The 27,173-nt window shown below is 39.7% G+C and overlaps 2 protein-coding genes across 2 annotated transcripts; both read right to left on the reverse strand.

The window, feature by feature from the left end:
* Positions 1-255: 255 nt before the first annotated feature.
* rnf41 (ring finger protein 41) lies at positions 256-5,010 on the reverse strand. The gene is made up of 7 exons (XM_056385942.1): positions 4,877-5,010; positions 3,868-3,961; positions 3,621-3,736; positions 3,258-3,529; positions 2,850-2,985; positions 1,938-2,041; positions 256-1,824 (listed from the first exon to the last, which is right to left on the reverse strand). The coding sequence occupies exons 3-7, from the start codon at positions 3,708-3,710 to the stop codon at positions 1,470-1,472; spliced, it is 957 nt and encodes a 318-aa protein (XP_056241917.1). The 5' UTR covers positions 3,711-3,736; positions 3,868-3,961; positions 4,877-5,010; the 3' UTR covers positions 256-1,469.
* A 542-nt stretch (positions 5,011-5,552) lies between these two features.
* On the reverse strand, positions 5,553-26,851 carry ankrd52a (ankyrin repeat domain 52a). Its single transcript, XM_056383992.1, has 28 exons — positions 26,665-26,851; positions 25,977-26,060; positions 25,765-25,843; positions 25,508-25,578; positions 25,093-25,293; positions 24,905-24,992; positions 24,589-24,731; positions 24,159-24,371; positions 22,927-23,005; positions 22,709-22,823; positions 22,426-22,508; positions 22,203-22,320; positions 22,018-22,086; positions 21,760-21,900; positions 21,347-21,409; positions 21,057-21,168; positions 20,643-20,714; positions 20,337-20,538; positions 20,117-20,204; positions 19,897-20,014; positions 19,069-19,288; positions 18,872-18,959; positions 18,649-18,732; positions 18,231-18,376; positions 17,978-18,060; positions 17,387-17,469; positions 16,975-17,066; positions 5,553-15,967 (listed from the first exon to the last, which is right to left on the reverse strand). The coding sequence occupies exons 1-28, from the start codon at positions 26,689-26,691 to the stop codon at positions 15,696-15,698; spliced, it is 3,234 nt and encodes a 1,077-aa protein (XP_056239967.1). The 5' UTR covers positions 26,692-26,851; the 3' UTR covers positions 5,553-15,695.
* Between the last annotated feature and the right edge of the window lie 322 nt (positions 26,852-27,173).

A 27,173-nucleotide genomic window follows, 5' to 3' on the forward strand; every position in this document is an offset into this window, starting at 1 on the left:
TCAGACCTTCCTCCCTGTGCACTTTGTGGTTAAACTCTCATCTTATTTTTTTCTTTTTTCTCATCCCACATCTCATTGCACTAATCATTTTATTTTGACTTAAGTCTTTGCATAAAGTATTCCACTGATGTGCCCTTTAGAGATGAAGCTCCTTATAGATCTCTGATGACATGGTGTGGTAGAATAAGGAACTGCATTTTTTTGTAATAAATTTAAAATCAAGTTATCCCAATGAGAAAATGCATTCTTTTGGGATTAAGTTTGATATTTTATTACTTTCTTGTCTGTACAATACAGTACATAACAGACACAAAACAAATAAAAACATTAATAGGGAAAATAATAAAGGGCACAATCCAAACTTTTCTGTTTACTGCACTTGTGTGGGCTTTTTTACCAGAAGTTTGGAGTCTTGTTTGTCTTACTACAGCAAAAAGTGACTAATGGTGAAACATTTTACCTCTCAAAAGCCATAAGAGTGACTTCACAAATATTCTTACAATCTCCAAGCTGTGGTTCTTAGTGAAATCTTAGTGAAATGTCAGTGAATAGATGTTTGCTAACTGTGAAGAATGAGAAGACCAAGGTTTATACTTCAGGATCACCTAATACGTAAAGTGAACCATTATGATTATGATTTGTCAAATAAAACTCATTGTACATAGGTATATCCTAAATGTTAAACTTTCAATTTAACAGTTCAACTGGACCCAACATACAGACTATATTTACAACTGAGGCAACAAAGAAAACACAAAATCAATTTTTCTTCCTGCAATGAACTTCAAATGCACCGAAAAAGGCAGATTTCCATACATCAAATGGTAACATCTTCAAGCATGTTTGTGTAAAAGGCAACACAATAAATAAAACAAATGGCACAGAAGGTTTGGACAATCTAAACTGAGAAGCACAATGTCTTGTGAAATATTCACACGAACCTAAATACTAAAAAGCAAGCACGCAAAAAAAAATCTTCCAAGTCAACGTCCCTGCAGACAGTAACACAGGCTGACTAAACAGAACTGAGATAAACAAAAATCACAATCTAATTACAGTAATTGGAATAAGAGAATGACATTTATAATTCAATATAGTATTTGTATTTACAAGCATTTTTACAACTGAGGACATTAAATGGGGGTTCAAGCTTATTACTATATTAGGACATGGAGCAGAACAATCAGATCATATAATGCACTAAATATAAACCTTGTAAACATCACATCTCACCTTTTATCTTAGATATCAGTCAGATTAAGTTTCTATTTGCCAGGTTCATAATGTTTTGTCCTTACTTTAAGGCATAGGTATGAAGCTTAGGAGTCAGCCTCTTATAAGATTTTATTTTAAATAAGCCAGATTTATTCAGAAGGTTTCGCTCTACCGAGGAAAAACCTACTCGTCACAGCAAACCCCCAAGCAAAACGTCCCCACTTGTCTCTGGATCAGCTCAGCTAGCTGTACAGTTATAAGATCTCCTCCACACCGTGAGCAAAGATCATAACCAGGCCGGGCTCCAGGATCATATCCTCCCCCATATGCTGATTCTCACAGGCCATCACCACCACTGCCTGCTTGCCAGGGATACGCTTGGCAACGTAGTTCTCATAGTAGCGCCTGTTCATCTGCCGTACCTCGAGAGTGGCCAGTCCCTGCGGCCAGTTACGCTCGTGGGCGTTCTCGATCAGGTCGTTCACAATTGAGAGAGGACAGCCGCTGTCAATGAGGGAGCGTTTGATGACTGCCTGGAGCACAGCATCGGGAGTGGAGATCATGCCACCCCAGCGTGTCACCCTGGCAGGCTGCATGGAGTTCACCCACCTGACAATAGCATAAGGAATGAAAACCACATGAAAATTAGGGACTGAGCTGCAGTTCCCTGACAAAGTTGATTATAGAATACCAACTGGGGGTGAAGAAGAAATTTCACTTACTCCAAGATTTCATTGTATTCAATGCTCTCTTCGAGGTTTTGCAGGTTAGGGTTAGCACTGCGGATTGCTCTCATGTAGGCTTTCAGCAGCTGAATGTCTCGTTTCTGGGAATTAAAAGCACCATCTTCAGTGACTGATCTCACAAGATCTCCTAAAGCTAAACAGGAGTTTATGACTCATCAATCTGGCAGCTACCTTGAAAAGCTACACAAAACACAGTAACATATTTCTATCACTTTCTTTGAGTCCAGTATTCTCCTGACTCACTTTTATTGGATTTCTAACAAATGCTTATCCCTTTTTTTTTCAGCTGGGCAGATTCCAATTTGGCTAATATGAATACATATTGTAATAGCAGTACTTAATAGGGCTAAGAAATAATTATGCACAATTCTTCTTCTTCTCCTTTGTAAAATGATCATGGCAAAACTTTCATATCAAGGTATTGAGGTTTGGTCTCATGTCTGAATGACAACACACACAGCATTAGACCTTAAAAGTAGTAGTCTTAGAAATATGTTCATCACAGAAACAATGAAGTACACAGTACCAAAAACAACCAAATACACAAATGCAATAGAACATATCCAGAGACATGAATCCATATCATCTTGTACCATAGACGTACCACATTCAAATTTAACTGTTCAGGCAAACATTCTAAAAATCAGTACCCAAATGTTTTGAACACTTTATAACCCTGGATCACAAACAGCATTTTAGTGACTGAGTTATAATGCATTACAGCAATAGTCAGTAGAAAACTCAGTCATTATAAAGTGGTTGTTATGGAAACCTGAAATCTGAAACCTGAAAACCTGTTTCACAGACATTTGTAAACAATAGTTTTCAGGACTAGGTCCATAAAGTACTTTGCGGTTAATACGTCAATGAGCATGCAAATGTTCTTACTTGTTCCCCCAACTGGTGTTTATGCTCTGCCACAGTTTTCTCCAGCTCTGAAATCTTCGTCTGTTGCTGCTGGACGACACTCCGCAAATGTTTGATGCAGTTATGGTTGGGGAGCTCATCTTTGGGCATCTCAAGCCTGCAAGAGTGGGAAAGATAGAAGAATAGGAAAGGAAATAGAGGATTCAATCCCACATGATACAGAGAACAGGTCACACATTTTTGCAGCTAATTATAATATTTTACAGCACAAACTTTTGATTTCATTATTCATATCATTCATTTTCTTAGTTCCCAAGTTCTGTTACTGAGGACAGAACTTAGGAATTGTTCAAATGGGTGGGGTTCATAATCAGTGGATCCAAAAGTAACAATGCGGTGTACATTTTATGCCAAAGGGAAGCCACTCACCCACATCCCTCCTCACAGTTGACAGGCCTTTTGGGGTTGTGCTCACAGTCTTTGAGGTGTGACTGCAGCTGGTCCAGCCGCAGTGTGGCTGTGCAGCCAAAGCTTGCATTGTCACAGCTGATCTGGAGTTTGGACAGCATGTTGCGCATGATGCGGGGCACAGGCCGGAGGTGAGCTAGCGTCACTACTGTGCGGTCAACGGGACAAATCTGCTGCTGCGCAAACCACTGTGTTATACAGGCATTGCAGAAAGCATGCTCACAGTGAGGAGCCTGAAATTAAAATGTGAAAACAGAAAATTAAATAAAATAAAAAAAATTCTGATCTAATCATGGGAGGGTGATCTTTCAGAAAGGGACTTGCCTGCACTGGTTCTTCTAACACTCCACTACATATAGGGCACAGCAGGTCTTCATCCACCTCCCCTTGGAACCTCGTAACGTCGTACCCCATGGTACATCACTGGGACCCACAACCTCCTGAAAAACACACAACACACCAAGCAAGTTAGGTCTTCATAAAATGTAACTGCAAAAGATAGGACTATAAATCTTTCACACACACACACACACACACAAATATACAAACATTTTAAATGAATCTCACTCACAAAAGGCCTCAAATGCTTCCATTCAGTTCTCGATATATTGCTGATGCGTCACATCTGGCAGAAATAATCTGTCTGGCGAAAGAGACAGACACCCCTGCAAAAAATTATTCACACATTATTTTGTTTACAAGAGAATACTACATGGATGATGGGTTGATGGATCTTATACTGAGTAATCTATTACGATAAGTAGAACTTTGATGCATCTTATCTAAAGACATATCTGAAGGTCCGAGACATCAGTGATTTTGAGCTTCATTGTCATAATCATAGACAGGCACAAACTAGAATGCCTCTATAAAAAGATAAAAGCGAATAGAAGACTGCTATCCAATCAACACACATTTTGTTATATAATTTTATCAGTAATAGCTGTAAAGGCACAATGACTCAAGAAATCCGAGCACACAGCCACAATTATACACATCCTAGAGCCCAAGAGCGATGTCCTTGATCCCTAACGTTGTGTGGTTGTCAAACATTATCCCTCGACAAGTGAAGCTACAGTAGCTAGCTCCCACATCTGAATAGAGGATCCCGTTGTCCCAGCTGACTGGTGACTGACCTAATTTCAGTAGAAGCAGCACATACCGGTCTAGTGGCGATTTACAGATCCCTTTCCCCCCCGCGAATTGCACTCAACATGTCTTGCACACAAGCTAACCCTCCATGGTAACGCTATAGCTACGTGTATAATCTTACTTTGCGGTTAACACGATACTAAATCGCAATGCCTTTGGGGTTATAATGAATCACCTTGGTGTCATCTTGAATAAACAACCCAGTGCCTAGATTCAGGTATCACTAAAGCATGCTCATCATGAATTAAACGTGGCTAACGCTTGCTAACTAGCTAGCCCTGTTAGCGCCTACGGTGCCGTTGATTTCCTCTGGATGTTAGCCACCGAGCTAACCAGACACAGCTCAGTCTGGGCAAACTACACAGAGAAATGGCTGTTCACAGTCATCCACGTTAGAAGAAAATATCATAACTGAATGAAATACTTACTTGAACATGTAGTAAAACAGATCCTAATCACGATGTTTATGTATTTTTGGACGTCCTACTGAAACTGGTGGTCGCTAGCCACGTCCTGTGCTACATCCTACGCTTCTGCGTCGTCCCTACGCAGTCGGGTGGGGACGTCATGACGTAAAGAGAAGCTTTTAAATGGTCCGTACTATATATTTCAGGAGGAAATGTTGTTAGATTTTACCCAATAAACATGCGATCAGTTTATAAAACATGCAATTTTTACAGATTAAACTACCCAAAATATATGAAGTAGTTCTCAGTAGTTTTCCCTCGGGCAAATACAACATGAAATTGCTATGTAAACATTAATTTAATAATATATAGTAACAGGTACTTTTACTTTTTATAATTTCAGAACATTTTTTGTTCTGTATTTTTTGTAGTATTTCTACTTTTCATGAAGTAAAAGATTTGCCTGTAGCTAACCATGTTGTGTTCAAACTAAAATCCAGCCTCAGGTAGTGTTAGCAGTTTATATACAACTGGTGTAATATTTGTATATGTAATGTAATATTTACTTTTCTTTATGTTTAAGCAAGTGTTTTTTTCTTTTGCTTCTGTATGTAATATGAGTAGTGTTTTGTAAGCCTATGTCAGCGTCAATGTTACCCAGTTTAACACTTGAAAAAAAGGATGAATTAATTCAGTGTACTGTATGCATGTATTTAATTTCACATAAAACAGGGGTGTTTGACAAATATTACAAGGTACACTTAAATGAAAGCACTCATTGACTTTCAAACTGTCAGTGGATAAATGATCTTGAAAAAAAAAACAAAACAATCCAATCAAGTTTTCTTTGTGTCATCAGCTCTATCAGTTCATCATTAGTGGGATGATCAACAACTCAAAACATGAAACAATAATTTTTCAGTTCATTCAAATGAAGACTCATTGAAAAACATTGCTTAGATAAAGATGCAAAGTCTCTCTTATTCAATGTGTTAACCTTTATTTATCTCCCAGCTATTAAGCTGTTCCAGTGAATTCAACATAAAGTCAAGATGAAAATGTGACCTTATGTGACCTGAAACTTTAATTGTCAAAAAAAAAAAAAGAAAACAAACAAAACAACTTGACTCTGGAAATATTTAGCAATAGCACTTTATTGAACACAAACAACCCTAAGCCACAATACTGAATGACAAGACCAATTGGCTGCAGCAAACATTTTATAAAATAGATTCAGGTTTAATGTCACTAAATTGTTTTTTTTTTTTCTTTTAACGTCAGAAAGACAGATGCAGGTTTTTCCAAAACAGTGAATGATCTTTTACATATTTAACATTTTTGTAACAAATTATCATTCACATGTTCACACGAAGGAATAACAAGGCAAAGTGCTTTCAGGATTGCATTGTCAAAAAAACAAAACAGAAGAATGAATGGCTTGAGGTTTAGGTGAGAGAGAGTGGGCTGGGTGACGGGGGAGTAGGGCTGGTCCTGTCCTGGAGAGGGTATGGGGTGGTTGAGGAGGGTGGGTTGGTAGGCAGGTGGAAGGGGGAGCGGGCCTGGTCAGAAAACCTCAAACCTTTCACCTTGTCCTGTACCCCTTGTAGTCAAACTGAATGTAAAATGTCGGGGCAGTGTGGAGACAGAAGACTGTAGCAGAATTTGGTTCGGAGTGGACAGATGGATTCGAAGGCATACGGCTCGAGGGGCTCAAACTTACCCTCGTACAGAATTACAAACCCACCATACTATCTTTCTTGTGACAGCCTGTGGTACCTGTGGTATCATTACAACTGCAGAGCAATCGATGGCTGACCCAGAACGAAGCTGTAAACGCTGAAATAGTGTACACTATAGGGCTAGACAGGGAAGTATATGCACAAAAGGAAACCAAAGAAATACATGGTGTTAAAAAAAAGCTAATGCATGGTTATTCATTTTCTAAAAGATGATTCCTCTGACCATTCGCCACTGAATGTTAAAGGGGATAGACTATCATCATAATCTGCATCATAACATTGTCTGGCTTCACATTCCAGTGGTATTTTGTCGTATAAATGCTTCTCATAAATATTTTTTTTCAACGTCAAATAGACATATACACATACAGCACAACCAAGCACACTTTTTTTTTTGTATAACCTACCATTGCTTATGATAAATCTATATTCCCGTACTGTGATACACTTCTTTTTTTTCTTTTTTTTTGAAGTCAGAACAGGTGGAGAGACAAACAATACTCAAGGCTGCAAAACAAGGAGGTAGGAGAAATGCTACTGAAAAAACAGCAAGTGATGCTAACATGATCGTTCACGTAAATAATCGTGAGATACACCAGGCGTCGGCTCCACTTCTTGAACCATGCTAGTGCCAACAGCTGCTATTCCAGTCAGCGTTAATAGGAGTGGCACGTAACAACTGCAACGTTAGATTTTCACCTTTATTTTGTGAAGTAATGTGGATTATTGACTTGACCACCGTGTTATGATGTCCCACAAAAAAATCTCAAAATTGTACCTGCAGGTTTCCAAATAGCTCTATGATGCTGACTGGGGTAGCAGCTGTTTACTAACTGAAGAAATCTTGGAGGCCCACTTGGCCTTACAAAATTTTTTTTAATCGTGTCTTAACCCTATACTCCCAGACTGGTCATGTTTTAAATTGGCTAATTTCAACAGAGTAATTTCATTGGTCCTGTTGTCATCACAGGTCTAGAGACCACGCTGCTGGTGATGGCATTGACTCCTTTACACACAGTAGAGTAGTATATTTGCAGATTTGTAAATGAGGTAATCAGCGTTAGGCTAAATAGGGAACCCTGTCATTGACACACATGCCCACTTCATTCACCAGCAAAGCAAAAAAGATTTCCTCAATCAGCGGGACAGGACTGTGGAAAATGAAATCAACTTTGGAATGTTGGGTGGACAAGCCAACTTTTTTTTTTTTTTTTTTAATTTATTTATCTATTTTTTTGTGAAGGTGCACTGTGAAACTATTTGATTGTAACTCATCACATGCCCTGATTCAGAGTCCTTCCACTCATGATAAGGGCTCCTTTGTATTTCCCCAGATAAGCCACTCAAAATAAAACAGGCAACCCACTATCTATCATCTTTTTTTTTTTTTTTTTTTTTTGAATTTGCAATGAATTAAGGCTGCCTCAGCGGCAGATCAATGCCTGCTTTAAGTCCAGTTGTGAGAGGATTGTTAATAGCTTGTGAGTTGCAATGAGGTGGCAACATCTACAGTGAAGCGGACTAAACATAAAAACATGAAAAAGGGACTACCACTACTAAAAATGCCACAGAACATGCAGTATACATCCTTTCCTACAGTAGGCTATTCCTAATAGCACATTCAAGGGGGCTCCTAATGGGCAAATTCTCTGATATGGCTCTGCTTTAGAGTAATCAAGCTTGGTGTGAGTCTACTTCCATCGAGGGGCTCACAGAAGGAGCAAGTCGATAAGGTGCTCCGTCAGAAGATTGCTGCCTTATTTCACCTGCACAAATACTTTGTGTCATTCAGTTCAACAGGTTCAACAGTAAACACTGGAAAGTGTTTTGAACATTTGTTTTCCTCTGTGTAAATACATTTCCCTCCCCCCCCAAGACGCATCTTCTGCTGGTGAAAACAAACGGCACTTTCAAGGGGAATGTTTCTCTAAAACCACAATCACAGGACCTCCAAGTAACAAATTCTGAAAACACATAGGCTATACAGTAGATAGAAATCTCATGAGTATCTTAACTGTACAAGCGTTAGGCTACACGCTGAAAAGGGAGGGACACGGAAGAACCCTTAATGCTCAACATTGAAAACAAATATAAGGCATTTCATATTTCCTTTTATCCGCATACATCACTGACAGCAGGTCTAAATATTTTTGAGAAAACATTTCATTCAAGGAGGAAGAGGATGCATATACACATCTACACATGCAAATGAACATGTCTACCGGCTATAAACCAGAAGTCCAAACTACAATACCATCAAAGTCCATCCATAAGAAGAGAAAAACAAAGCAAAAAAATAATAATAATGCACCTACTCAAATCTATCGGTCAACTTGTGCACGGTCCTTTCTCTGAGCAGGCAGCTTTTAAAGTTGGATATTGATCACAGTTTTAAGAATGGAATATCACACACTTCACTATCAAATGCCACCTCTCTGAACACAAACAAGAGGACCACTTGAAATCCTTCATTTGCTACAGACGAGTGACTTTTGGTGTTAACAAAAAGGGCATATTAAATAATATTTCTTTTTCCAACTGAGGAAGCAATGATAAACAAAAGGTTATTGCACTTTTATCTTTTGTCTATTTCATACGAGGTCAGCTTGAGAGAAGATGATTCATGCCTCAATTCTGTAGTAAGACAACAAATGTTACGTCACTTCTATAGTATGATCACACCGTTATTAACACTGCACACAGCTACTACTGCAACCCTACTTGTAGTCAGTCTACCCTAAAGAACACAAAACAACCTCCACAATCAATTTCGCAACACAGCCACAACAGTTTGCCTAAAACTTGATCTTGAATGCAGGTACAGCATCATTTCACAACTTGGTTAGTATTGTGAAGTCATAATCATTGATGAATACCAAGGAGAAGAACTATCAGAAGAAGCTCTGAAAAATCTAGACAACGGTCTTTCTACAGTTAATGTGTTACTGACAATCAAACCTCATGTTTTCTACACTCAAGAGGAGTCGGGATGTTTTTTCCTCACGTCTTTGCCTAAATTTGGTCAATCAGCTCCTTCTTTCCTTGGTGTTGGGAGAGCCAACTGAGCCCCGAGGTGCCTTCTTTGGATTTGTGCTTTCATACAATTGATCTCCGTCCCCTCAATGTTTCATGTGCCCTAAATTGCATCGGTGATGTGCAATTTATTCTGCCAACCAAAGTGAGCACTCACAAGTCTCTGGAAATGCATCACAAAATCCAGACTAATACAGAAGGAGTTATTTTGATGTTTTTTTTTTTTTTTTAATAACTCAGATCACATAGGGTTGAGATAATCATGCTCAGTGGGTGTATGAGCCTACATACTGTAGTCGTGTATGTTCAGTGTAATTTCTTTTTCCCATTATAAGGCTTCTGGGAAATACAAATGGAAGACCGTACCTTTCGGTAGTAACAAATAAAAGGCACCATGCCACCGCTGTGCTCGATATTACACAGGTCCTATTGGTGGGGGGGAAATTAATAACCAAGGGTTCAGTCAGGGAAAGTGGTCGAACTAGCGTTAGTCATACAGTAAAATTGTATTGTTTTTGACTTAAAGAGGTAAAGATTTATAGCTACCTTCATTTCCTTCCTTAAATTACACTGTACCCTTCTCACCCTATATGACTTGCACCAGATAACAGACTCATCTGTTGGTTGTAATGAAGAGAAACATGTTCCAACAGGGTTATTATGCTTTTTCTGTTCTTAAAAAAAAGGGTCTTGTGCATGTTTAGGTTTGACATGCATATATTGAAAAGTTACTCACACACACTATAAGAGAAATCTACACGACTGGCATCAGGAAAAAGCGATAAGAAATCACAGAGGGTTAATGTCAGCGTCGTCACACAAAAGATCACTGATGAGGTAAAACTGCAGGTCCAATAAAAAGTACAAGGTGCAGTTGACTGCCCCTTTGTAAGGTAGGAAACATGAGACATCTGCCGACACTAATCTAACACTTTCGCTTAGATACACCTCTGATTTAGGCTGGTTTAAGCAGAATTACACTACCCAAGACAAGATGGATCACAAAATTTTAACTCTTTGTTAGCATAGCTGTACAAGCATTTTTCCTTGTTCCATCTGAATTTATTTTTGAGGTACACCACTTTTATCCCCAGTGTCATTTGGCTGTGGATAACAGAGAAGCCAAAGTTGATTGTTTACGAGTGAATTCTGAATTCATTCATTCACAGTGGCAAATATGGCGATATCCTAACCTCTCAGAACAATCTCTGCACCATGGCAACCTTGAGCTATGTGCTACCTCAATTGATTTGTGTGCTTCTCGACACCCGCAGATGTCTGTAAGACCAAAATTAGCCAAAAATTCTCTCTCTTTTTTTTTTTAAGCAATCCAACCAAGTAGCATAACTCTACAGGTGATGCAACTTATCAGGTACTGCCAGGTATCGTTTCCATTTTCAGCTTTTAAGGCAAAAGGCTCAACAGTGGATCAGAGAGTTGAATTGAAATTTGCCATTTACTTCAAGTAAGAACCGAGACATCCATTGAGGCAAATCAATTCTATACTGTATATACCATGCTTTTTTTGGACATCAAAAACTTTTTTTTTTTTTTCCTGGTAACACACACATTATAAACCATCTTGTTAAACAAACACACAACCTAGGGATTGCTTTGCCAATACCAAAAGGGACTAACCATATTCTCCAAAATAATGTCCAATTATAAAATAGACTTCTACCGACACCAAATTTTAACAGAATACTTGCATTTAAGTACTAATATCCCATGCAAATATTTATATAGTTTTTCTTTGACTAATATAATTGGCGAAAAGACATGCAGCTCCAAACACAAAAACTGTAATAATCCTGCCTACTTCTGAATAAGTTACTGACCAAGTAAATATGATTTATGTCTAAAGGCAAATAAAGGTTTCTATGGCACTAAATGGGTGTAGCTTAGGTGCATTTTTGTCAAATATAGGCTATTTACGAGTATGTGTGATCATATCTACTGTAGACCTTGTCCCTCTTGTTTTACTGTACTGTAAGGCAATCTCAATGGAATGGATGAACATGAATGTTAAATTCATCTGAACTCTTGTCCTCTGTTTGCCTTGTAGGCTACACTCCACACAAATATATGTATAGAGAAAGAAGAGTGATATTACTCAACAGCAGGCCTATACTCCCACAATAATGCCAAAAGAAAAAACCCTATCCAGACCCTCAATGCAGGAAGACTACTACACATACTGTATAATATGTAGAGAATTAGGTTATTACATGCTACCTGTATAATCATATTTACGCAAGACAAATGAAGAGCAACAGTTTAAAGTCGGGAGAAAGGAAATTGTCCTGCTCTAAACTGACCCTACATTCATTTCAGTCAGAAAATTCATGGCTCAGATTTGATGGTCAGACTGTAAACTGCTTGAACATATGCATAAATCCATTGCTGCTTTACTAAGAGGTTTTACCCTCTCGACATGTTTTGGCAAACAGGCCTCATTTGTGACCAAAGATTATAACATCTAACCCGCATTTAAATCTTCCATTGGCATTTATGCTATGATTTACTGAATTGGCCTAAATTGATGGCAGTGCAATATTTGTGCTGCACACTATTACACACACGCTCTATTGCTACAATTGGACCTTTCATTGCTTTCTGACTCCAAATATATTGTATATGCTCCATTTGTTTAATCGTTAACTATATCAAAGAAGTGATCTAGCTCCATGCACAGTCACTCAGTTATCACTGATACACACAAATAAAAATTAAAAAATAAAAAAAGCATGTATAAGAATACTGTGATACAACAAAAGGATTCAGTTACAACTTGTGTAGTTGCAAGGGGCAATGGCTCCATTTACTGGTCAGATAAGGACATCACAAGAGAGAAAAGATCCCTGCCTGAACAGACCACAGCACCTACAGATGGCAGAGAGAGTATGTAGAGTATTTTGAGGAGCCTGCCTGAGGTGTCTGTTGAATCACTGGACTGACTTTAAGTGACTTAGGCCAGAGTCTGCATTATTAACAGTAGGCTGGGTAATGTAACCTTGTCACTCTGCTGGGCCAGTTGCCCAGAAATAGATAACACGCAAAAAGTCAGTGGGCAGTGTACACTGTCCCGAAGTGCTTAGACACTTTTTTTTTTTTTTTTTTTTTTAAATAATGCATTGTTAGAGTACAATTTTGTTGCAGCCTTTGCTTGTCTTTTGCAACCCTACCTTCCTGTATTCAGCAGCAACACACATGCATGTAAACATAAGTACATACATTACATCTGCTCTTTTGCACACTTAGAACCTGAATGTACTAAAGTGCGTGCTTGACTATTTAATTAAGTGCTGTGGGATTAGGGTTACAAAGGAATTAAATTATGGAACATCCCATCAAAAAAATGTAGACGTAATCATCCTGCTGAGATCTGATTGGATTAATAAATTCTGACTGCTGCTTTAGCACAGATCCTGAGATTACAAAGAAATATGTACCTATCCCTAATATTCACAATAATGAAAATTATTAATTGATCAAGAGACCAAAAGGCTGGGGGTCACCAATTAGTTCCATTTCATTTCAGTCAGTTATGGAAGCCAATTGAATTGCCAACTATGAATCTATGACACTAACTCTGAGAAATCACTGCTCTGAAATGGAGTTAATGTCAGTTTTAAGTCAGTCAAGTAAAATATGGTAATGTGAAACACTTTTCGCAGGGGTATATAACAACATAGCCTAGTCTAGGTCCTCATCTCTCATCCAGTCAACTAATGTGTGCAATTGTGCCACTTCATTATCAGTGGATATGAAGTTATCACGCCAATGAAAACAATCTTACTCAGTGTAATTTAACCACCAGCAGATGGTTTTTAAAAAAAGACGACAAAATAGCATAGATATAACATCTAAAAGTCACAAACAGCTCTAGTGGTCCGATACAATCATCTTTAGTATGCTTAGTACCAGAAATGGGATGAGGAGACAACAAAATGAACACCGAAAAAGCACATATTTGGATTTCTGCTATTCCTGAAATCTAAACAACAGGTATTGGCCTAAGCAAAGATCCCTCTCCTTTTCTTCTTAGCCCTATTTGCTTCTATAAGGGATATAAGCTCCCTGGTCATTGATAATGCCACGGCATATAAATATAAGCCAGGCGAAGTTTTTCCACTGGATACTATGGCGCAACTGTGGTTCAATGTTGTTGCTATCAAATGGGTGGAAAGATAATCAGTCTCAGGGCTCGTCATACTCTGTCATTACGCAATCCAACTGAAATGATGTGTTACGGAAGGCATGGGTCAAAAGGCATTTCATGAGATGCCATAAAGGCAGTCCAGTGCATTTGTGTTGACACTGACAGTAAAATGCCCGGCACACACAGAGCCATTCGTTTAGTCTTTAGGTAATTTTTCATGAAATAATAAAAACGGAAAAAAGAAAAAAAAAAAAAAAAAAAAAAAAAAAAAAAAAAAAACACATTCCAGGGAAACAAAAGCCCTTGTGACAGTGATTGTCTATTCAATAACGTTAAACAAAAAAGGCCAAAAGAAAATATTGCTTGAAAACTGCCCAATAAAACTAGCAGACAACACTCTTATCTTTCAGTTATAATAATTGATCAGAGTTGACAACCGAGAAGTTGAGATCTACGCTATTAGATGTTTAAGACTAGTTCACCAGCTCCGAGCAATACTCGAGATACTGCTGATGGCCGGTTCAACTTCAGAAACACAACAACAACAACAAAAAAAAAACAAAAGTGAAAGAAAAAGAAAAGAAAAAAAAACTCATTAGTGCCTAAAAACCAAAACTGATTGCTCTCTTTCAATAATTAGGCCATTCGAAGTCTGAAATCTTTTCCAAAAAACACTGTTAAAGAGATGGGAAATAAATTGAAATGGCTTGTTCATTTATGTGCTCAGATATATGATGCTTTGATGAGGTGTTGTTGGCAGATATTACTAGTAAAGCCTTCATCTAGAAATAAACAAGGCCTCAGTCAGTCACTATCCTACAGTAGTTCTCTAGTCCTACAAAAAGAGAACATTAGGCCTACGGACCCTGGGTGAAGATGAAGCAGCTGCTAAACGAGTTGACGAGGTATATCAAGATCTATTGTCTTTCTCTATACAGTACAGTTCATCTCAAATAAATAATTTATAGCCATAGTAGTGTTGATCAACTTTGGTCATAACTTATATGCTTAGAAACATTCTAGCTTAACAAACACTTATTTAGCATCTTTAAAACATGAAGTCAGCATCAAGAACAAATTGATGTTACAATGCTGACCCGAACATGGCTCTCCTTTGGAAGGAGACATGCTAATGTATTCAGCAGCATTACCAAATTATCTTAAAATGCCAAACAATTCTAGGCTGTACGTTTAAAGTACACTATGGAATTAACATCTTTGTGACCCTTTTCCAAATTTCAGATTGTACTGTAGTACACAAGCATTGCACTCTTAAGCAAAATTTAGATTTTTCCCTTGTGTGGTTCCTTCATAAAAATCTAAGCTAACGGACAATTAAAAACAAAAACAAAAAAAAAAAAGAAAAAAAGAAAAAGAAAGAAAAAAATAATCAAAAATCAAACAAAGAAACTCTTTGATCATTCTTTTGGGAAGGCTGTATGTTCCTCTACAAGGTCACCACAACTGATTAAACATGATATGACTTTTATACTGAATGATATGAAGAGAAAGACAGTCGAGGATACAGAGATTTCCATGCTCTTAAATGTTGGTTATATAATTATGTCAACATGGTTTTAAAGGGTTAAATGATTTAGAGATGGCCAGATTGCTAGTGTTTGTTTTGGATGCCACACTTCATCTGAGTGACCTTGTAGAGCAATCTGCCTCTACGTATTAAGCACTACTAGGAGATGGAGGAATGGGATCTAATTGCATATTAGGTTTGACTGCACCTCAAGAGAAGACCAAACACTCACGCACACACAGACGCACAAACACATACATACACAGAGAACAGACATGTGGGTGGGTGCTCTCCTGGTCCTCTGGGCCATGTTAAAGGGAGTCACCCCCTGGTGGTGATGATGGTGATAGCAGCTGACTGAGGGGGGAGCACGTGACCTCACTCAGACAGACACCCGTCCAGGCCAACCGGTGCACCGTGACGGTCTTTGACGTAGCCGTTGTGGAGGCCGTTGCTGGGCAAGGGGGCGCAGGCGGCGGTGATGCCGCAGTGCTTCAGCAAGTTGAGACCCGGGGAGGGGGAGACAGTGGGAGAGGAGCAGGAGCAGGAGGAAGGGTCCCGCTGGGGGAAAGGCTTCATGGTAGAGAGGATCAGAGCCAGGCAGTCAGCCACATCCTTGTTGGGAGCACAGGCCAAAGCTGGGGTGTGGCCTGATTGACAACAACACATTCACATTAGTGCACACATACTGCTTGAACACCACATGAATTAGATCAACTTTCTAAAGCTGCTCCAATCAACGGATCAAATGACTGCGTGTAATGTCAAAAGTGTCACTCACGGTGATGAATCACCTGATGTTTCAGTGAGTTCTAGAGGGAGTGAGTGTTTTCATGTTTTTAATTCATTTATTTTGTTTTATAGTCTGCAACTTTCCTGTTTGGCTTCACTCTCATTAGTGTCATTTTAAGCAGCAGCAGGAAGCGGTTTTCAATAAAAAGCTCTGAAAATCTAATGTGTGCCATCTGCATAACACCAAAGGACACACAGACAAAGTTAGTGACTAACTGGTGAATATAGTGGAGCATTCAGCAGCTAAAGAGCCATATATTTTCCTCAGGAGTTGGTAGAAAACAAAAACAGCTGACAGTGAATATTTGGCTTGTGTTTACAGCTTGTTAGCTGCTCCCAAGAAGCCAAAAAAATCTATTGATGCAGGTGTAAATAAACAATAATGCTTGGGTTTTTGCATATTTAACGCATTTAACACAAATGAAACTGTGTCAAGAAATCAAACTAACAAACAAAGACGACTTGAATATTGTCATGAGGGTAATATAAATTTGGTTGCTTCTTGCAAACAAAAGGTTTTTGTTAAGTATCTGACTTTCGCAAGAACATTAACTCAAGACCTCAGATGACTCTTTAAAACATGTGCATTCAACTTTACTTCCACACAAGGTTAACATAACTTTGATATAAGATTTACATTGAACAGGCTGTCCAGAACAAGTATTTTTTTCAGGTTTGCAAGAGGATAGGATCATCAAAAATATTGTTATGTGAAAATTGCTAGGCAAAAAAAACCAAACAAAAAAACACACATAACTTATAGCAAATATGCTAAAACAAAGACTCTTGCCTGAACAAATACACCACTTCCAATCATCCAGTGTAATTAAAGATAAAATGCTGACAGAGATCAGGAGTGCCTCACCTTCCTCATCCACAGCCAGCACAGTGGCTCCTCTGCTCAGCAGTGCCTGCACCACCGTAGCCAGGCCATTACGTGCTGCAAGATGGAGGGGCCTGGAGGAGAGCGAGGGAAAGGCTGAGAAACAGCTGGCAGACCAACGAATCACCAACTAATTTACAACTGTAACATTTCAACATGTAAAAAAATACTGCAAACATATAAGATCCAGCCTCAGAGTATTGGTTACACAAGTGTTGTGTGAACAAACATTTGTCACAATTACCAAAAGATCTTAAAATATTTATACTCTTATTATTTTGACTAAAACAAAGAATAAACACTTGGACAAACATGGCCAGTATTTCAAGTAGTGGCCTAAAAGTGCTTTTGCTTAATTGGGAAAGTTAACTTAGAAATGTTATAAGCTTCTCACATTTGCAGAGCACTGTTGGTGGCGTTTATGAGTGTGGGACTGTGGATCTCTCCCAGAATCAGCAGGGCACACATCTCATGAGCCTGAAGGACAAAACAGAAAGACAGTGAAACTAGAATCACCGCATTGTGGTTGTATGGCTCTGCCAACCAGTGGAGTTGCAGGAAATATGGTCACAGTCTCCCCCTCTGTTCCTGAGTTACAGCATTGAATAATGGCCATAAGCGTTTTTGCAGAACATTATGATGTCATAGTGAAGTTGACCTTTGACCATTTGGAAATAAAATGTCATCACTTCATCATTTTGTCCTCTTAGACACTTGTGTTAAATTGTGTAATAATTAGTGTATGAATTCTTGAGTTATGGCAAAAATGTATTTTGTGAGGTCACAGTGACCTTGACCATCAGCATTCACAGAAAGTGTATCCAATTACGCTGAGGTGTTTTTTTTTTTTAACATAAAACCATTCTTATTAAAGAGAAACTGTACTTGCTAAAATATGATTCCTTGTAATAGACATGGAGGTAAATCTCAGCACACTACAGTGGAGCTTTGACTTTAGGATCCAGTGGATAATTGTGTCGTGTACCTTGCTGCAGGCCAGGTGCAGGGCAGTGTTCCTGTTCTCATCAAGCAGTGTCAGGTCAGCCTTGGCCCGGTGAAGGAGGATGGCTGGACAACACAAAGACACAAAAACATTTATTTCCTGTGACTACAGATGTCCCCATCAGACAAATATAGTAAGAGGGGATGCACAACCTTGACTTTGGCATACAGCTATGCATTGTTAAAAACAACTTGTTCTTAATAATGATACCACAAGATTAAGAGGTGCGACTTACCCACGGTGCCACTGTGTCCCTTGTCAGCAGCTACCATCAGAGCAGAGCGTCCACTTTTGTCCACTGCATTGATCTCTGCCCCATGGCGAAGCACCAGCTGAAGTCCTGCGACATCCTCAGCAAATGCAGCAGCATGCAGTGGGGTCCTACAGGCACACACACAGAGTTCAACCAATTACTGTATGATCAGTGCTACAGCCTCTGAGACTCTGGCAAACTTAAAGCACAAAGTTCAGGAATTTCATGACTGATGATTTGAGATATAAGGAACAGGGACAGGTAACAATACTAACTCTATAATGATGAGAAATACCTCTAGAACAGTATATACCTCCAAATTTCTTTGAGACTTAATGTTAAAATTATTTTTCTGATCATAATTGTTCCAAAATAATCTAGTCTTCTTTTGTAGCCTCACCTTCCTTTGGCATCTCTGGTGTTAATCATGTGGACCCCAGCAGATTCCAGCAGCCTCTCTGCAGCACCGCTATGGCCATTCATCCTAAAAGAAAGACAGCTGAGTTAATGGAGTGCTGATTTAATCTAAATCAGCCTAATAGATGTTTTTTTTTTTTAATAAAAGTAATTAGTTTTGACACACTGAGGCTCGAGATGAGCACTTATGCCAAGTTAATACTCACAGAGCACAGTGCAGGGGGGTGAAAGGGTTTCCCTCTTCATGGATAAATGTTTTAAATTCAAGTAAAACCTCCAAACAGTCTTCATGCCCTGAGAACAAACACACTTTATTATATTATAGACAACAGATGTGACCGTGATTAACTGCAACACTTAAGTTTGGGGATTAGCCATTTCAAGTCGATCAAACTGAGCAAACCTTTGTAAGCAGCCCAGTGTAATGGGGTGTATTGTTTGTTGTCCAGCAGTTTATCTTGCGGGTCTGTTGCCATGGCGGCCTGCACCAGACTGGCCAGGATTTCTGTGTGGCCTCTGGATGCAGCATAGTGCAGAGGTGTCCTACCCTGGGCGTCCCGACACAGTGCAGAAGCTTTGTGCTCCAGCAAGGCTGTCACACAGTCATCATGGCCCAACACCGCCTGAGCAAAGACCAGCAAGGTGTGATGAGACAAACTTGTAATAAACTGTTTAGAAAACCATGAATGTGAATATAAATAATTTTTCTTCATATTCATTTGTTACACATTATACTCCTGGGTCATGGCAGTATTAATAGATCTAGGTTACTTTCCTGGACAGGGACCACTACTATATTAAGGAAGGTCGTTTAATAAATATCTTCATTGAAATTTGTTTTAACCTATGACTAAGAGGAGTCTCTAGCCAGGATAAAGGTCACCTAGCGTGCCTTGGCAACTCTTGATCTGATCCCTAAGACACCCTAACAGATAGTGCCATTGGGAATCTAAAAAAAAAAAAAAAAATAAAATAAAAAAGGCTTTAGCCTTTATCATTTTTCTATGTCAATATCTTACTGTTTGCTGACAAGACGATGTGGCGACTGTGTGCTAGATGCAGCATCTCAATAAGGTAGATTTTTACCCACGTCTCCAGTTTAACTACATTATCTAATATACTTTATATGAAAGTGAAAACGAAGGACAATTTGGTTCTCTATTGTGATTGTGTAGTGAATAATGACCTCTACTTGAATACAGTATGTAACCTCATGCAGTGTTTGACTTACCCCTCTGTGCAAAGCTGTGCTACCCCTCTTGTCCTTTGCATCTGGCAAGGCACCCTTCTCCAACAGGAAGTGGACACAGTCAGTGTGACCTCCCAGAACAGCTAGCATCAGAGGGGTCCTGAAGGTGACAGAAATAACAATTTAGAAGTGTATTGTCACTGTATTAGCTTTTGGCAAGAGCTGACTGTACAAACTGAAGCCACAAAGAAAAACAACTCACTGGCCAAATTTGTCTGCAACGTTGGTGAGATCCCCCTCCTCCCCATAATCAATCATCATGCGCAGGCAGTCTGAGTGACCATTGGAAGCTGGTGTGAAACAGAGTACAAGAGTGTGAATTTTAAAAACATAGAAGTATATTCTTATTAAAACAAAACTGACTCTTTTCAAAGTGGTAAGAACCACAAACAATTGTAATAACATGAAATATTCCAGCATACCTGCAACATGAATTGGAGTCCACATGAGGCGGTTGTCATTGAGGAGGCAGGAGGCCCCCTGAGCCAACAGCACCTCAACACAGCGGGCGTAGCCTTTCTGGGCAGCCAAGTAGAGCACAGAACGGCCTGCAGCGTCCTGCATGTCCACATAGGCTGCAGTCTCAGTCAGCACACGCAGCGCCTGCCAGTGGCCCTTATCAGCCTGAGGGAGCACACGGGAAGTCAGTCACAACTTTGCATTTAGTCAAGATTAAGAGGCCAATTATAGTCAGTGTCAGCCCAGAGAGTTGAATGTGAAAAACTTACAGCAAGATGCAGTGGACTGACTGGAATACTGCTCTCTATGTCTCCTAGTGCATTAAAGGACATCTCCAGGAGCTAAAACAATAAATATATACAGAGGATTTCATTGTATTTACGGAGGAAAGAAGATGCATTCTAGTGAACCTTTTATATTTAATATGTTGTATATATTCCTGATTTAGGAAGTCCACCACATCTGAAGTACACGCGCCTATTTTTCATACTCAGTTGTTTTTGTCTTTAAAACTTGAAAAATGTCTTAAACAATGAATCTATTAAAAAAAATAGCCAATTAATGAAATTGAGTAATCAAACAATTGATGCAGCTCAGTTTTGAGCACCATTTAGCACAGGCATTTTGATCAATGAATAAAGGTTACGTTGTGAGGTGATCTCAGGTTAAACAGAGGAACGCACCAGCTCCAGGTTTTGTTTGTTGCCATGGTAAGCTGCATAGTGAACAGCACTGTAACCCTTTGAGTTGACCATCGATGGATCAGCACCATTGTCCAAAAGATGCTCCAAGCAGCTATTAGAAAAAGACAGGAAATAAAATGTAGAGAGCAGCAGCATTTAATTCAACGGCCTTCGGGCTCAAATGTTTCACAAACGAACTTAGTATCAGTTTATTCAATTTTAAGACTTAATCATACTGCTCATGGGCAGAAGCAGGAGAGGGCAGTATAAATAAACATAAATAAACTCACAAGTACGACTCCTTCGCCTCATCTTCATCATTCTGATGGTTCCCAGAAAAATGACGGTCAACTCTGGAAAGAACAAGAAATTATTTTTATATGATCAAATACACTGCAAAACTGCCCATTCCTGGATGTGTTGTTTAGACAGTTACAGGAAAGTTTTTTCATGCTAAGCTCAGAAGTGAATGTGATTCAACTATGAACCCAGATATTCATATTATTTTAAATGAAACTGTACAGTTGTTGAAGTCAATGAGCTTGAGTAATAAGAGAAAAAGCACAACAAGCTAAGACACATAAAGTCAAGAAATAAAGTTAACAACCGTTGACTTTCTGTCAGACTTGAACAGAATTTGTGGCTTGTGCTGCTTCTCCTGTTTCCGAAAAAGTGCAGATGGAGAGAGACGAAGTTTTCCAACCTGCTGAAGGCTTGGGAGGCGGCGGAGTAGTGCAGGGGAGTACAGCCTGTCTGGTCAGGCTCGTTGACCTCAGCGCCAGCGCTCACCAGGGTCACAGTGCACTGGTACCTCCCATTAGCAGCCGCATAGTGCAACGGTGTCCTATAGGGAGGATGAAAGGAGAGAGAGAAAACAGTCACTCAGAATGATGATTAATGAATGTTACAGGATTAGCAAATTAAGAAGACAGACATCTATTTTGGGTGAGGGGAAACTCACCTTCCCATTATGTCCCTCTTGTTTAAGTCGGTACCGCTACTTAAGAGCAAGTTCAGACATTCAACATTTCTGTAGAGACAGATGACCATGACAGGAAATTAAGTTGAAGGAACAGACGACATGTGATAGCATAACATTTTAGGTCACTTTAATATTCCAGTGCCAAAGCAGATTGTGTGTCTTACCCTCCAGAGGCAGCAGCGTGTAGACAGGTCCTCCCAAAGTTGTCAGGGGTGTTTATGTCAAACCCAGCTGATAGTACATGCTCCTTACTCATGGATGAAACTATACTATACAGCTGACCTGTAGGGTAATGAAGAAAAAGCTGGTGGTAACAGTCAGGTCGAAGTACACATACAAACATATAGAACATTAAGTAACCAGGGCGCACACATCCATGGGACAAACCTGAGGAGAGTAACTTGCGACAACAGTCTGAAAACCCGTACAGCACAGCTAAGTGCAAGGGGAACATTCCATGGATCCCACGTCTAGAAAAGTGAAAAAGACAGAACAAAACTTTACAGACCAAATACTCAATATTAAAAATGTAACCCCACTTAAAACCCACTGTTTAATAGCATGAAGCTCATACATTAATGCTTCTTTGTATTGCTTAAGTGTGTTTTTACAACCTTGTGACACTATTATTCGCTCGCATCAGTAATACCACTTAAGGCTTTTCCAATACCTGGCCGTGTCTGCTCCGTTGGTCATCAGCGTGCTGATCAGCAGTTCATGGCCGTACTTAGCAGCAACGTGGAGAGGAGTATTGCCATACTTATCCACACAATCAATTTCCCCACCTGATGGAAAGAAAGGAAGAGGGTGTAAATCAAAGACACATTAAGAGAAAAGCCTCCACTAACATATTCTCACAGATCAGTCAAACAGCACAGTCATTGTTACCATTCTGGATGAGGATCTGAGAGCGTGTGAAGCGTCCATGAATGGCTGCCATGTGCAAGGGGCTCTTCCCTTCTTTGCTCTGTAAGAAGAAGAAAAAAGTATAAAATCATATTCTTTCACCTTAGATGTAAATCAGAGATCAGTACAATAGATTTGAATAACATTTTACTGGTGTGAGACTTTTCTCAGCAGGCTTAAGAAAACTGCTGCAACGGAGAATGAGGCTGATTTGACAAGTCTCTGTGTCATTATACAATTAAGACTCAAGATCATCATGCACATCTCATGTTTTGAGCCGTTTCCAGTCTTAATTGCATGTCCTCATTTAGAAAATTCAAATGAATCTACACCTAAAATAACAGGTTTTAATTCACCACCAACAATTCTGAAACAGAGACAAAACCGCAACTCAACCCAACTTGCTGTCGCTGCTGCATGTGTAGCTTATTGAACTCTCATTATGTTACTAATGTAAAAAAACTTATTTTTCATTTCAAAACTAACACCATAACACATGTAAATCATAGTACAGCACACTTATTTAATTGTTTTCCAACTGCGTGTGTCAAACTGACTATTTTGATCCAATCACAGTCAAGTGATTGAGTGCTAATGCCTGCAGTAAACGTTAGGCTAGTTTGATTAGCTCAAGATGGAGGTATGAACCGAACTGTCGGCTTGGGAGAATTGTAACACTTCTTCTAAATTAATTATTACAAAAGTGGCAAACTACACTTGCTTGCATTTTTTCTGAGAGAATGTTATTTAAATTAAGACAACATTATTTTTAAGGTCAGAGTAAGCTGCAAATAGTGATCAATTTCATATGAAACATTTTCTTTCTCGTGATCTCCCTTTTCACACATACCAAGGCAATGTTGTCGCTTCTGGAGCTAAATTCTCCACCCCTGCACATTTATGCAGAAAGTATTTCTACAGGCAGAACAGAAAGTGTATTATCTTTAACTTTTTCTATGTCGACTCCAATATGTTGACTTCATTACATTGGACCACGGCTATAATGCAAACACACATTTTTCTTTAAATCACAAGTTTTAACTCTGGTGTAAAAAACTATTTATTTATTTATAAATGCTGATGTATTGCACTACCACTTCTGTACTTTTGAGTGACTTGAAAATATAATAACCACCAAATTACAAGAGTATTAACAAACAGTACAGCAAATTGTACAGTCATTTCCATTTGAGAAACTGCAGCCTGTTCCGTACCTGCTGGTTGACATCTGCCCCATTGTTGACCAGCAACTCCAGACAGAGGGCACCGTTGGTGGAGACGGCAGCCAGGTGCAGAGGGGTGTAGCCACACTTGTTGGGCTGGTTAACATTAGCGCCATGGTTCACCAGCTCTGTAGCCACAGCCTCCTGCCCCATGTAGCAAGCCACATGGAGCGCAGTGTTTCCAAAGCTATTGGGCTCATCAATCTGATGGTAAAAGACAAATGTGACACAAGATCAGACTGTGCATGAAACCTGAAAGGAAGCATCCCTTTTATCAGATTTCAGCTGCCCATGATAAAAGACTATTGGTTATATGCCAGTTTGTCTGACATTTAATAAAACAAACAATAAGGCAAACTAATTTGGTCGATTTATAAGTCCATATAAAAATTAAAAAAAAAAACTATATAAAATCACTCACCTCTGCCCCCATCCTCAGTAGGTACTTTACAATTTCAATGTGACCACTTGCAGCAGCAGCATGGAGAGGTGTGTAGCCTTGCTTATCCTTGCAGCTCTTGTCTGCACTGCGGGACACCAGCAACTTCACAATCTCCACATGCCCTGTGGAAGACACAAAAGAGCAGAAAACATGTCAGTATCATAGATTGTGACTTATGGACTTGCTCATGTTGTTGCTCTTCATTTGAGTGAAACTGCCCATGGACAATAGGAGCCTTTACTGCCATTTGACAATGAAAATGTGCAGCACTGGTAAGAACATGAAACTTGCTTACCCAAGTAAGCAGCACAATGGATAGGCTGTCTCTCCTTCTTATCGATGGCACTCAGGTTGGCCCCTTTGTTGAGCAACAGCTTCACCATCTGTCAGACAATTAAATTCATAAAATTGTTGAGGAACCACTCTCAAGTACTAGCTACTTAAGAAAATCTCAAAAAGGAAAGCATACAACTCAAATCTTACCTCCTGGAACCCACTCTGGGCTGAGTGGTGCAAAGCAGTTCTGCCTGTGCGATCTGCCATGTTCAGGTTGCTCAGCTGGGTTAGCAGGGCCTCTGCGCAGCGTGTGGCACGGTTGGCAGCAGCCACATGCAGTGGTGTCTGCCAGAACTTGTCTCGTGCATTTGCCTCTGCTCCGCGCCTCAGCAGCAGACCCACTGCCCTCTGGGGAGATGGAAGCAATTACAAGAGCTTAAAGCATATATCATATCTGCAGTTTGCTGCATTTCCTTCACTCAGTGCTATATTTTGGTGCATTGATTCAAATGAGTTCTATAATCACTGTGGGGGAATACATAATAGAATTAGAGGATGATGTCATCTGACTAAGATAATTAGACTCTTTGAAATAACAAAAGGATATGAGTTTATCGCTTACTTCATTCCTGGAAGCAGCCGCCCTGTGCAATGGGGTCAACCATACATGGTCTTTAGCATTTACACTGGCACCTGGCAGACAAACAAACAAAAATTCAACCATTATTAAGGTGTCACATGAATGTTGCAGGTCAATAGTTATACTTCTGCACAGTGATTTTACAGTGAGGATATCAATCGCGGTAACAAAGGATAAAGTGTGCACCATAAACATGAGCCAGCCGTGCCGGATATCAGCAATGCATGCAGCTCACTTACCTGATTCAATGAGGAGGTCCATTATATGGACGTCACCCACACAGGCAGCAGCATGAAGTGGCGTACGGCGCTCTTGGTCCTGTAGGATAAACACACTTAAAATCAAGGGAGGAATGACGTTTAATGCTCGTGCTTAACTGGTATTTCGGGGGCCCAAGTCCTTCATAATATGAACCCGTTTTGCATGGTAACTACATGAATTTAACACATACCAGTGCATTGACATCCTCCTTTTTGTGCAATAATAGTTGAACTTCTTCAGCATTACGATTGAAGATGGCCTGGACCAGAGGAGGCTGCAATACAGAAATACCAAGTGAAGTTATCATTACGATATCTTTGCATGAGATTACGTTGACGTTGATCCGAAGCGACGATTCGGCTATGCTCATCACACTGTATGATTCCTCTGAGCGGGTCAAATCGTCGTTAAAGCCACCAACTATTCGCTGAAATCGTTAATATATGATATCATGATATTAAACGTTGTATTTAGTGTGTTTACTCTAAGTAACTGAATGTGATTCTTGTTTCCTTCCAGTAAATACTCAGAGCCCTGGCTGAGGCCTACAGGCCCTTTTCTCACCACTTACGTCAGCTAGCAAAACGGCTTTACCTAGCTCCCCCTGCTACAGAGCTGGCCCTGACCCGGAGCACGGCCTAGACAAGAGCGGCAACAACCTATGCATTAACGCATGAATGCCGAGCATCGCTAATTGCAAGGGATTTTATTGTTATAACGCCGATATCAATTTGAACAAACATGCACCACCAATAAGGGAAATATAAAAACAAGTCGTTCGGCGAATAAGACGTAGTATATTGCGCACAAGAGCAAGTCTTTCCCAGCAAATAGACTGCGCCACAGCACAAACACGGAGCGCTTTTCTTGCAGCGTACCTGGTCTGCAATGTTGAGTACTCCCATCTCCCAAACTCAGCCAGGACGGAGCTCCTTCATGAGGATAAAACTTCGAGGTATATTGCGGTGCGCTACTGTATTCACTTTTCAGACTACACCCATAGCTGGTTGCAAACAGAAATGCGGTCTTGATCTGTCACTGTTGTTGTCTGTATCCAATGTCTGGTCTGACGATACTGGCTACGACTGTGCTGGTCCGCCTACAGGCGTGGCGGTCCGTGCTCGGCTTGTCGGGGGAAATGGCGTCGCCATGTGGCAGAAAACAGTAACGCTGCCGTTACACCGCGTAAAGACAAGAGGATGAAGGGCACCGATTGTCTGCGAGGTCAAGTTGAGGATTTCAAAAGCATTAATATTAATATTAACAACTATCAATACAAGTAATGTAGCTGTCAATGAGCGGAGTTTTTATTTTATTTCAATACAGCACAACTGTACAAATACCGAGGTTCACTCTATACCAACTATTACTTCTGGCAAAGAGGTTA

Source organism: Seriola aureovittata, chromosome 9, assembly GCF_021018895.1.
Source record: "Seriola aureovittata isolate HTS-2021-v1 ecotype China chromosome 9, ASM2101889v1, whole genome shotgun sequence".
Classification (NCBI taxonomy): domain Eukaryota; kingdom Metazoa; phylum Chordata; class Actinopteri; order Carangiformes; family Carangidae; genus Seriola; species Seriola aureovittata.